The 13,384-nt window shown below is 42.6% G+C and overlaps 1 protein-coding gene across 1 annotated transcript in view; it reads left to right on the forward strand.

Annotated features, from left to right (window-relative positions):
• Positions 1–13,384, forward strand: part of LOC137361448 (thyrotropin-releasing hormone receptor-like) — a 76,897-nt gene that overhangs the window by 39,511 nt on the left and 24,002 nt on the right. Inside the window, exon 3 of the mRNA XM_068026310.1 lies at positions 13,146–13,285. Within this exon, the coding sequence (XP_067882411.1) occupies positions 13,146–13,285 (140 nt within the window). The remainder of the gene's footprint in view (positions 1–13,145; positions 13,286–13,384) is intronic.

A 13,384-nucleotide genomic window follows, 5' to 3' on the forward strand; every position in this document is an offset into this window, starting at 1 on the left:
CAGAAAAGTAAAGAGTATTCCATCACACTCATGACTTGTGCCTTGCAGATGATTGACGGGCATTGGGGAGACAGGAGGTGAGTTACTCGCCAATTAATTCCCAGTCACTGACCTGCTCTTGTAGCCATAGCATTTATGTGTCTGGTCCAGTTCGGTTTCTGTTCAATAGTGACCCCCAGGATGTTGAGAGTGGGGGTTTGGCGATGGTAATGTCATTGAACATCCAGGGGAGAGGGTTAGATACTCTCTTGTTTGAGATGATCATTGCGTGGCACTTGTCTGGCATGAATGTTATTTGCAACATATCAGCCCAAGCCAAGGTCTCGCTGCATATGGACACGGGCTGCTTCAATATCTGAGGAGTGGTGAATGGTGCTGAACATTGTGCAATCATCAGCGAACATCCCCACTTCTGACCTTATGACTGAAGGAAGGTTATTGATGAAGCAGCTGAAGATAGTTGGGCCGAGGACACGACCCTGAGCAACTCCTTCAGTGATATCCTGGAACGGAAATGATTGGCTTCCAACAGCTACAACCATCTTCATTTGTGCTGGATATGCTCCAACCAGCTGAGAGTATTCTCCTTGATTCCCATTGACTCCATTTTAGCTCTGGCTCCTTGATGACATTTTCGATGAAATGTTGCCTTGATGTCAAGGATAGTAACTCTCACCTCACTTCCACATTTTGGTGAGCAGGACTTTGCTGGTAGGGTCGAGTTTGCCATTGTCATTGCTGAGTTTGCCATTGTCCTTTCCAGTGATGAAGTCGATGCTGGGTGTTCCATCCAGTTTCATTCCTTATTGACTTCATAGCGGTTAGATACAACTGAATGTCTTTCTAGGCCATTTCGGAGGCTGTTAAGAGGCATCCACATTGCTGTGGATCTGGAGACACATGTAGGCTATACCAGGTGAGGGCAGAAGATTTCTTTCCCTGAAGGACATTAGTGAACCAGATGGGTTTTACAACAATTGGCAGTGGTTTCATGACTAGCTTTTTAATTCCTGATTTATGATTTGAATTCAAGTACCACCTTCTGCCGCGGTGGGATTCGAACCCATGACCTCAGAGTTATAATCTGGGTATCTGGATTACTAATCCAGTGACAACAGCACTTCGCCATCACCACCCCTTGTTGTTGACCATTCAGTGAAAGGACGCTGGTATGTTGTTTAGAAACAGCCTTACAAGAAGCCATGTGCTTTGAGCAATAAACAACAGAAAACTTGGTGACCTGGGGAAGATATTTTACAGCGAAGTGACAGTTCAAGATTAATAGGAGTTGGGGGCTTGACTCTTTAGACATTCTTTTTTATTTGTTTAGGTTTGGACTGTGTTTTGGCGTGTGAACTGTTCTGAAGACACTTGTAGAAAAGCTGCCAGGAGAGCTGCCGCTATCCGTTCACCTCTTCCATCTCTTTGAGATCTTTCTGAAAATCAAGTGCAAGAAATAGAGAAAAAGATGCTGCATTTCTCCCGGAAAGCCTGCCAAACTGGTTGTCAAAGTTGCCTGAAAGGAACTGCTTTAGAAAGAACCCAGGGACAGCAGTATATGCACAATGAATTAGCAAGTATTTGGTCAAAGTATTTGGCCGAAGTATTATTTTCTGTAACAGACCTCTTCAGGCAGAATCTTTGTATTTTGTAAGTGTGTGTGTGAGTTTGTGTTTGGGGAATTTAAAAGGGAATTTTCATATTTCAATCTGTGTGTTTATGCTTTGCTTCGTAACTGGTTAAGTCTTATTTTATAATAAACTGATAATTTTGTTGTTGATGAAGTAAACCTAATTGGTGTATTTTATTCTGGGATAAAGAGCAGAGACCACATCGGTACGTTTTGACCTGTGGACCAATGGAACTAGAAAAGGCAGTGCACTCCTCCTGTCTCGATCCTAACAGCACAGAGATGCAGGGTCAGCTGCTCGGGCATACAGAATCAGACACATAGAGATCGAGTTATGCACATAAATACACGGTTAAATGCACTGGGATAGAGGGTAAGCGGCACTCGAATACAAAGTAATGCACACTGGAATACAGAGGCAGATACATCAACACACTTAGTCAGACACACAGGGATACAGTGTCAGACCTACTTGGTTACAAATCTAGGGCTACCGCGTCCGGCTCAAGGCATTAAATAGACTGGCTGGGCTGCTGACGCAGACACGCATGAATAAATAGTCAGAAATACTGAGAGACAGTGTCATTGACAGGTGAATACACAATCAGATGTACCATGATACAAAGACAGACACATAGCGATAGAGTCACATAGACAGGTACAACAAGAGTCAGGCACAAAGAGAGAGAGAGTCAGGCTCACTGGGACACAGAGTCAAACACACTGAGATACAGTCAGGCGCACTGGGTACAGAGTCAGCTATGCTGGATGCAGAGTCACCTACATCAGTGCACGGAGTCAGAAACTCAGAGACAGTGTCAGACTCTTGAGATAAAGCTTCAGACGTACTAGGCTAAAACGTCAGACACATAGCGAAACAGAGTCAGACAGATTGGGATCCAGATTCAGATAAACGGGATACAGAGTCAGGTACACATGATGCACAGTAGGCACAACATATTGAGTATCCTGACACAAAGCTTGACAGAGGCAATCACTCACAGATAGAGACTGACATTGGCATGGAAGAGATACTCATAGATACAGAGACATACATATAAGTACAAAGTCATACATATGGGGTAAAGATTCAGTAAAATTATATGCAAATTTCAGATACCTAGGAATGCAGAAACTGACACACAGGGATGCAGAGTCATGCAGACAGGAATACAAGTGGAAGGCGGGCATGGATACACAGTCAGATACACAGGGACAGGGTTAAGCACACATGGATGGAGGAGCAGAGACAGAGAATACAGTCAGACACATGGGTTATAAAGTCACACCCAGTTCAATGCGCTGCATGAATACTGATCCATCAGCCAGTACCTGACGAAGTGACAATCACTTAAACCATCACGCATTCACTAACCAAACATCCAGAAACTGAGAAAGTGATGAGCTCTAACTCAGCGCAAGCTAAGTTTCTGAGCCTGAATAAAATGACTAGGTATCCATGACCTAGCCCTACAACAGGAAGCAGATCCATTTCCGCAAACTGACCATGTGTGACCATTCAATAATCCAGCAGAAATAAACAGTCTAATCAACTGGAAACTGAACAAGCCACCGATATCGAACCCAAAATACTTAAACTGATGCATCATAAAGAAACTGACGAAGTGACAATCACCAAACTCAACACTTATAAACTGATCCACAGCAAACACACTGACCAAGTGGCAATCACCTAACCCAATACACATAAATTAATTCATCACCCAGGAAGATACCAAGTAACGATAATCTAACCAAGAACAGGTGAACTAACAAAGCATTTAGGAACTGATCAAGTGACCATCAACGAACGAAACACTTATCAACTAGCCAAGTCACCAGAAACTCAGAGAGCGGGAAACAGAGAAAGTGGAGTGAGCAGGAGTCCAGGCAAGCCAGAGTTTGAAAACAAAGTGAACAGTGACATCAAAGGAAAGCTGCAAGGTGATTGGTTGGTGAGTAACTCTGTTCGGGAGTATCAGTAAATAGCTCGGTTAGTACACGAAAGTTAGAGTGCGTGTATAAATAGCTGGGTTATAGCGTCTCAACAACTAGCAGGCTACAAAAGAGTATAAATTAAGTATTAATAATAGGGAACAAGTGAGTAGCTGGTGAGTGTTTTTATTGAATATGGTATACTTTAACGAGTGAACTGTATTGATTTTTAGTAGGATTTATCAGTACTAGTAAGGTTTTATTAATAATTCTAAGGTGTTGTAGAGTTGGTAAGTTTTTTTTTAACAGTAGAAAACTGTCAACTAATAGATAAGGAATGGCAGTGTACTTCAACTTGGGAAATACACCTCCTGTGCTTTGTGGGAGCTCAAGGATGCCTCCCCTATCCTGGAGAACCATTTATGGAGGAAGTGTTGCCTATTTCAGCAGCTTGAGCTCTGGGTTTTGGAACTTGAGCGGCAGCTGGCGACACTGTGGTGCATTCGTGAGAATGAGAACTACGTGAATAGCATGTTTATAGATGTGGCTACCCCACAGTTTAAGAATATGGAGGAAGAGAGGGAATGGGCGACCACCAGGCAGTCAAAAAGCATCAGGCAGGTCGTGCCGTGAGTGCATCTCACGCTCCATCAGGTATTAACTCTTGAATGCTGAGGACAGTCATGCTTTACCTGAGGAGTGCAACCAGAGCCAATTACATGGCTTCACGGGTGGCTCAGCTGCACAGTGCGGTACAGAGAACACTGGAAGATCCATAGTGATAGGTGATTAATAGTCAGGAGAACAGACAGGCGTTTCGGCTGCCGCAGACATGGACCCAGGATGGTGTGTTTCCTCCCTGGTGCCAGGGTCAAGCATGTCACTGAGCGGCTGCAGAGAATCCTGAACGGGGAGGGTGAACCACCAGAGGTTGTGGTCCACATCAGAACCAACGACATAGGTAGAAAGGGGGAAGTGGTCATGCATCATAATTTAGGGAGCTAGGTAGGAAGTTAGCAAGTAAGACCCCAAAAGTAGTCATCTACTGATTACTCCCAGTGCCACGTGTAAGTGAGTATAGAAATAGAAGGATAAGGCAGATGAATGCGTGGTTGAAAAGATGGTGCAATAAGGAGGGCTTTAGATTCCTGAGACATTGCGACTCGCTTTGGCAGACAGGGGACCTAAAAAATCTGGAGGGGTTGCACCTGAACAGAGTCGGTACTGAGTTCCTTGTGGGACATTTTGTTGGTGCTATGGGGGGTGTGGGGGCGGGGGTAGATTTACACTAGTTTGGCAGGGGATGGAGAGCTGAGGGTAGACTCAGTTGGGAAAGCATCAGAAATTAAAATGGATAGCAGAAAATAAATCGATGAATCTGGAAGACAGAGGAAACAAAGGTTAGAAAATTTAAAGAAAAGTGTTTGGCAGTGCTCAAGCGTATCTATTTCAATGCAAGAAGTACAGAAAATAAAGCAGATGAGCTGAAGGCACAGATAGACACGTGACAGTATGATCTCATAGCTATTACAGAAACATGGCTTAAGGAGGTACAGGAGTGGCAGCTCAATGTTCCTGGTTACAGGGTTTTCAGACGTGATAGGGAGGGAGATACGAAAGGGAGGGGAGTGGCAATTTTGGTCAAGGAAACTATTACAGCTGTGGGGAGGGATGATATGTTGGGTGGTACATCAAATGAAGCCATATGGATCGAACTAAGGAACAAAATGATTTGGATGTAAATGAAGGGGGCATGATCAAGAGATTTGCAGACGACACAAAGATTGACCATGTGGTAGATTCCGAGTAGGATAGCTGTAGGCTATCAGGTCTGATCAGCTGGGCAGAAAATTGGCAAATGGAACTTAACTTAGAAAATTGTGAGGTGATGCATTTGGGAAGGTCAAACAAGGCAAAAGGCAAAAGAATACACGATTAATGGGAAAATACTGAGAAGTGTAGAGGAATGAGGGACCTTGGAGTGAATGTATACAGATCCCTAAAAGTAGCAGCATAGGTCGATAAGGTGGTTAAGAAGGCATATAGAATCACTTCCTTTATTAGCCGAGGTGTAGAATATAAGCGGTTACGCTGGAACTGTGTACCTTATAGTTTAGGCCACAACTTACGTACCGTGTGCAGCTTTGGTGACTGCTTTCGAGAAAGGAGGTAATTTCACGAGAGAGCGTAAAGAGGAGATCTAAGAGGATGTTGCCAGGACTGGAAAATGCAACTATGAGGAAAGATTGGATAGGCTGGCATTGTTCTGCTTGGAACAGAGAAGGTTGAGGGCAGGCCTGATTGAAATGTACAAAATTTTGAGGCTGAATAGAGTGGAGGTGAATGGTCTATTCACCTCAACAGAGAGGTCAGTGATGAGAGGGCATAGTAAAGTGATAGGTAGAAAAATTAGAGGGGAGATGAGGAATAACCTTTTCACCCAGAGGGTGCTGGGATCTGGACCTCACTGCCTGAAAGGATAATTGAGGAACAAACACACGACTTATTCAAAAGAAGTCTGGATATGCACCTGAAGTGCCATAACCTGATGAGCTCCGGACCAAATACTGGAAGGGATTAGAATAGGTGGATTTTTTTTTCGGCTGGCACAGACACGATGGACCAATTGGCCACTTTCTGTGCCTTAATCTTTCTAAAACTGACCAAATGATAATCGCCTAACCCAGTACAGGGAAAGCAACCCGGATTCCTGAAACTGAACAGGTCATATTACTTTATCCAAGTATATGGAAAGCAACCCAGCTCCTGCAAACGGAGAAGGAGATATTAATGGAACTCAGAATATGGAAAGCAACCCAGACCTTGGTACTGGCCTGGTGATTTTCACTTAGCCCAGCACACGGAACTGGCAGTGCACCTCTTCTACCTCAGCTCATTTGCTGCTGAAAGCTCACTCGTCCATTTGCTTTTATCTCTAGACTATTCCTACGCACTTCTGGCTTCCAAATCTTAGAATCCAGACATCTGAAGGCCAATGGTGGAATATTGCAATTAGATCGTGGGGGTGGGGGCGTTGGTGGTGCTCATGTGTAAGAGGCTGGAATTGGACGTATACAGAGAGCTCACAGGACTGTCGGGTTGGAAAAGGTTACAGAGATCGGGAGGTTTGTAGAGGCTGGAGGAAGTTACAGAGTTAGGGACTGTTGTAAGAGCAGGAGTTGGTTACAGAGATAGGGAGGATTGTAGGGACTGAATAAGGTGACAGAGAGAGTGAATGTTGAAGGGGATGGTGGAGGTTACAGAGATTTGCAGGCATGGAGGAGGTTGCTGAGGTAGGGAGGGTGTGGGCTCATGGAGGGATTCAAACACAAAGATGACAATTTTAGAATTAGTTGCTAACACATGGAGAGCCAATGTAGGTTTGTGAACGTCAGCAAGATGGATGAACAGGACTTACTGCTTCTGGGAACAAATGGCCACAAATAGATCAAAGGAGAAAGTGACAGTGAACCAGACAGAACAATCTGTGGCTGCACGAGTCAGGACTGTAATAACACTACACACAGGCCTGATATTCAAGAAATATCCTGGAAATAATAAAAACTGATCTGCCATAGTATGACCTGAGTGGTAATGACCAGTAGATCCGTAGTTGCCATTTCCACCAGGTAGAGAGTGGTGCAGGGGGGGAGGCCGCACTTCCTCCAGCATCAGATCACAGTTTCCAGTAAATTAACTGAAGACAGAGAAAGGAAAAGAGATGGAAAATTCTGATCAAACATTCTCCATGTCCAATCCAAACAGTAGGGACAGGGTTTTAGCACAAAAAACAGGTGGATTTGTGGGTGAGTAAGAGGTTAAAATTAAAATTTTCAACCCTCAACCAACAATGCTCCCACTTCTAGATTCAGTGGAGTTGGGACAGGAGGCAGGCAGACTATCGCACCCAGGAGGTGGGTTGGCAAGTTAAATATTTTAATGAGACTAGAAGTCTCTGATTTAATCTGTTTCACCTGTTTAACTCTGGCCGACTGGGTTTCCCTGTTATAACCCACAGAACATACAAAGGTCATGCTTGCAGACTGAATGGAGGTGCTTAGCAAAGTAATCACCAAATCGGTGTTTGGTCCTCTCCCACACAGAATAGACTTCAATTACAGTTACTAAATTGCAAGAAGTACAAGTCAATTTCTGTGTCAACAGGAAGGAGAGTTTGAGGCACTCAACACTGAGAAGGAAGGAGGGGAAAGAGGTATCTCTGGCGCCTGCATAGGAAGGTGCTGGGGGAAGGGAGTGTTGGAGGTGAGGACCAGGGTGACACGAGGTGTGGGTGATGGGAGGGGAGGAATTATTTGGTGGTGGCCTTAGCTGGAAACGTTGGAGGATGCCGCTTTGCATGTGGAGGCTGTTCAGGTGGAATGTGAGGACATGGGGAATCTTTTTGTGGTTCAGGAAGGAATGGGAAGAGGTGAAGGTGGCAATGTGGGAAATGAGATGGACGTGGTCGAGGGCCCTGTTAACCATAGTGGAGGAGAATCCTCGGCTGAGGAATAATGAAGTCATTTCAAGCACTGATGTGAAAGGTAGCAACGTTGGAACAGATAGAACAAAGGTTGAAAATCAGTGAGAATGGAACAGAATCTTTCCCAAAATGGGGAGGGAGGAAGCATTATCAACGTAGCAGTGGGAGACAGTGGAATTCTAGTAGATATTGGTGGACAGCCAGTCCCCTGAACTGGCCGTAGAGAAGTCGAGGAAGGGAAGGGAAGTGTCAGAGTCGCACCATGTGAAGGCAAGGGAGGGGTAGGATTGAGAAGCAATGTTTATTACATTTTCGTGTTCAAGGCAAAAGAAGGAAATGCCACCAGAACAATCATCAAAGTATCAGAAAAAATATGTGAATGCGGAGACCAGAGTTGGATTGAAACAAGAAATGGTCCATATATCCTAAAAAAGATGCTGCATAACTAGGACCCAAATGGGCTCCCATAGCGACATCATTTCGGTGTGAAATATCTCATTGTTTGCACTCGAGGTTATCACACCTATACTTTAGAACAAGGTCCTTGCACAGGGGTCAGGATTAGGAACTTGTGAGGGTTTACATTCCAGATCAGAGGAAAAGAGGAGAGCCAATGAGAATGGCGAGAGAATCAAACAAAAGAAATCCATTTCAAATGCGACCCTCAGAAAGTACCAGCTGGAGATGATGGAGGGAAATTGGCTGGGAAACAGCCTCATGGTGTCTTACAGGCCACATCCCATCAACTGTGAGTTTAAGAATAGCTCGGGTTTACTAAAATGTGGATCAGGCAGGGGCAGACTGACCTAGACAGAAATATAAATGGAATTCTGGATCGCAGCTCCGAGATCAGAAGGAGGGAATTCTCATGTGTTCTAGAACAGTCGAGACAGAATGACCCAGTGGATGTGGATTCAGAGACTGAAGAAAGGAAATAAATCTCTGAGAGGAGGAACGAAACTGTCGAGTAATAATGAATACATTCAACAAAACAGTTTCAAGACATTTAAGATAGAAAGGGGGGAAGAGAATATTTGATGAAGTAATGAACGAGAACGTAAACTCTCTGATTTGGATGAATTGCATCCATACATACGAACAAGCGATAAAGATTATTTGTTCATTAATTATTATCAGAATAGGGAATTGTGCCAGAAACTGATGGATGGCTAATTTGATTCATTTATTTAAAACAGAAGATGCAACGACTCCAAGGAACAATAGGCCAGTTAGCATCATTTCAGTGGTCGGAAAGGTAATGCAATCCTTATTCAGAGATGCAACACAAAAACATCCGGGAACACAGAATACAATAAAGAGTAGTCAGCACATGTTCCAAAAGGAAGCTCATACTTGACCAACTTTGGAGAATACTTTGAATAATACCAGAAATAGTAGTTCAGACTAATAGAGTAGATGTAATAGATACTGATTTTCTGAAAGCCTTCGATAAGGTGCTACACAGCAGACTCATGACTAATCTCAGAGCAAGTGGAGTTAGGGGACAAGCAGCAGAATGGATATCAAGCTGGCGACGAAAACAGAAAACACGGAGTAGGGGTTAAAGGTATTTCTTCAGTTTGGCAGAAGGTGGGAAGTGGTGTTCCACAAGGATGAGCACTGTGAACTCTTCGTTCATCATTAACATAAACAATATGGTACCGGGAAGAAGAAGAACAATTTCAAAATTTGCAGACAAATCCACATTGAGAGTACAGTTAATACAGACGAAGAATTCAACAAAATATCTGAGGACATTATTGATAATAATTAATAAACTGGCACACTGGGCAGTCAAATGACAATGAATTTCAGTATATATATGTGCGATTGCCTGAATTTTGGTAAGAAGAATAAGCTTCCCAAGTACTCCTTGGAATATCAATTTCTGAACAGGGCCAAGCGGAAGAGGGATTCAGGGGCAATTATTCACAAATCATTTCAAGTGGAAAGACAGGTTAACGGGGCCACAAATACAAACAAAGTGCTGGAGTTCATTTCTATAGAAATGGAATGGATAAAGCAGTAAACTGTTTTTAAAATCTTGGTTACACAACACTTAATGTACTGTGTACAGTTCTGTTCTTCACATTACAAAAAGAATGTTGATGCACTGGAGAAGGTGTAATTATTTTAACCAGGATGATACCAGAACTGAAAGAACAGTGATATTTATTTTACCACTAACAGTGTGCTGATATTATTATATTGCCCATGTCTCATTTTGTATAATTAAAAACTGAAATGTATGTTTCTCAGTTCTTGATGTCTCTCCTCACAGTAACACATCTCATTGAGCTAAGGGCGGAAATTGGTACAGGTTGCATATGTAAAGATTCCGAATCATAGATATGAACAAAATCTTAATCAGTTACAGAAGTGGACGATTCAATAAACACTGCCCAATGTTCATCCTTTGTACTACACAGAGGGTAAAGTTCACCAGTAGTGGCCCAGATTCTCAACTCAAAAAAACTGAAGTGTTTATAGTTCCTGTAAGTCATGATAAAGAGGATTGAAATGCTGTAACAATGCAGTCCTTCTGTTTAACCATCAGTATGTAGAAAATATCACTTTCTACTGGAGCAGTTAAATAGGAAACAGAGCAATATCAGTACACTTCAATACATTTCAATTTATACACTTATTACCAAACATCAGAAAATATATTTCACTTTGCAATCAAGTCGATTCTTAAATAACAGAGCCAACTCCATGGAATGGAGAGATCAGTCCCTTGAAATAATGATTTCAAAACGGAACTGGTTTGGACAATTACACTCAACACAATTCTACATTGACAAATACTCCCAGTAATACATGGACAATAGGATCAGGTGTTCCACTCCGGTTAGTGATCCACTCTCATTACAATTCTACAGTGAAAGATACTCACAGTAATACATGGCCACTGTGATCAGGTGTTCCACTCAATTTAGTGACTCACACTCAGTATAATACTACAGTGAAAGATACTCACAGTAATACATGGTCACTGGGGTCAGTTATTCCACTTTGGTTGTGACTCAGACTTTTGATTTTACTCTAACCGAAACTCCCAGTAATACCTTCACTCAGAGAGTTGCTTTCACGAAGGTCTTATTCAACATTACATGAAATTTCACAAATTGCAATGGCTTGGTAAATCTGAGAGCCTGCCTGTTAGAAATGGAGGTTTATTATCAGTTGGGGGAATAGAACAAAAGCACGGAGATAATTCAGAATATTTGGCATAAGAAAATTATATTACTGATCGTGTGCCTGTATATTGGTGACCACTAGATCACCATGTATCATTATCAGTTGCAGAGTAAAACCAGAGACCAGCTCACACACAGATTTACACAACTTCAATGGTTATAGTGACTTACCAGGTACACCAATGAAGGCAAGGGTTGTATAATATATTTTCGTGATACTGTAAAATGTTTCTTGCATTTTTTGTTTGAAGTGATCTGTCTCTTCTGGCTGCAGGCAATCTTTCTCTATTAAACTCTGAAGCCATACATTTCCAGAGCCTGCAATTTATAGCGTGTGGGATCTCCCCAGGGATATTGAGATTGCCACAATGTTCAAACTTTTTTTTTATTTGAGCAAACAGATTACGACATCAGATTTAGCCCATGTGATAGAATATATTTATTTCTGAGTTTGAATTGGAAAAATCTATGGATTGGGCAATTCTTATCACATGAATTCATTAATGAAACTTGGAAGCTGTATTCTTTCAACAATGAGGTTCTTCTGTCAAATACCATCAGTTACATCTTTAGATTCCATGTTGTTTCATTGATGTCCTTAACTAAATTATGACCATTCAGTAATTAAAATCGAAATGTGAGAGGGTTTCTCTCAGGGTTGTCCACTGCACCACGGAATGTGGCTGTCTTTTTTATTTGTGGAAATTCAGTAAGTACACTCCAAATGTTGGAGTGTCTCTCTCAGGGCTGCTCTACTGCCCTCTTAGATGTGGCTGTACTCTCTAACTGTGGACATGTAGCTAAGTGATTAAAGTGGGTTCTTTAGGACAGTGCATAGCAGAATTCAACTAATCCAGCATCAGTAACTAATTCAACAGCACAATCTGCTGCAGCATCTCAGCATCTTAAACTTTAACCCCAAAAGAACACGTCAAGTAATACACCCCTTCACCCGATACAGACCCTCCAACCAATACAGTCCCTCCAACCAGCACAGACCCTACCACAGATAAAAACCCTCCAACTAATGCAGTCCCTCTAACCAATTCATACCCTTCAACCAATGTAGACCCTGCAACCGATACAGCTCCTTTGACCGATACAGCTCCTCTAACCAATACAGCCCTTCCATCTGATGCAGCTCCTCCAGCCAACACAGATCCTACAACTGATAAAACTCCTTCAAGCAATGCATCCCCTTTCTCTGATACAGGCCCTCCAACTGATACAGAGCTTTCAACCAATGTAGTCCCTCAAATGATAGAATCCATCCAACCGGTACAGCCCCTCTAACAGATAGAGACCTTCCAACCATTATAACCTCCCAATAAAAGCAGCCTCTCCAATAGATACAGCCACTTAAACCAATGCAGACCTTCTGGCTGAAACATCTCAAACTAATACAGCAACTAAAAATAATAGATCCCTCAAACTACAACAAAACTCAAACTAATCCGTCACCTCAAAATGAATTACAGTCAAAATAATAAATTAACACAATGTGATGCTGCACCTCAAGCTAAAACAGAAGGCACATCTCGCATAGCATAGAATAATAAAGTCATTTAAATTTACAGCTCGGAAAAAGGCCATTCGGCCCACCATGTCAGTGTGGGTAAAGGAAAAAGTTATTTAACCTAATCCCATGTACCAGCCGTTGGTATATAGCCCTGTAACATACAAAACCTCACATGCGTATCCACGTGTGAACAATATTGACCTTTGATCTTAACCAACAGATACCATGTTCTTGCAGCCTTGCAAGGTCTGCAGGCTGTGTGAACAAACTCAAGATGGCTCTGTAGTACAGGCTGCCAATAGAGTGAGGGAGTGAAGAACAACATGGTAGTGATAGGGAGCAGTCCAATTATCTAGTAATAACTACTGTTCTTTGCAGCAAGTACCGGCAGTTCCAAAAGTTGTACTACCTGCCTGATGCCAGCGTTGAGCACACCTCCTCATGGCTGGAGAAGAAATTGAAATGGGAGGAAGAGGATACAGTTATTGTGACCCTCATAGGAACTGACAACACAGGTGGTACGAGGAATAGGCTGCTGCTGAGAGAATTTGAGCAACTAGGGTTGAAATTAAAACATAGAACGTCAGAGATAACATTCTCTGGATTATTACCTGAGA

The sequence above is a fragment of the Heterodontus francisci genome, unplaced genomic scaffold, assembly GCF_036365525.1.
Source record: "Heterodontus francisci isolate sHetFra1 unplaced genomic scaffold, sHetFra1.hap1 HAP1_SCAFFOLD_106, whole genome shotgun sequence".
In the NCBI taxonomy this organism is placed as follows: Eukaryota; Metazoa; Chordata; class Chondrichthyes; order Heterodontiformes; family Heterodontidae; genus Heterodontus; species Heterodontus francisci.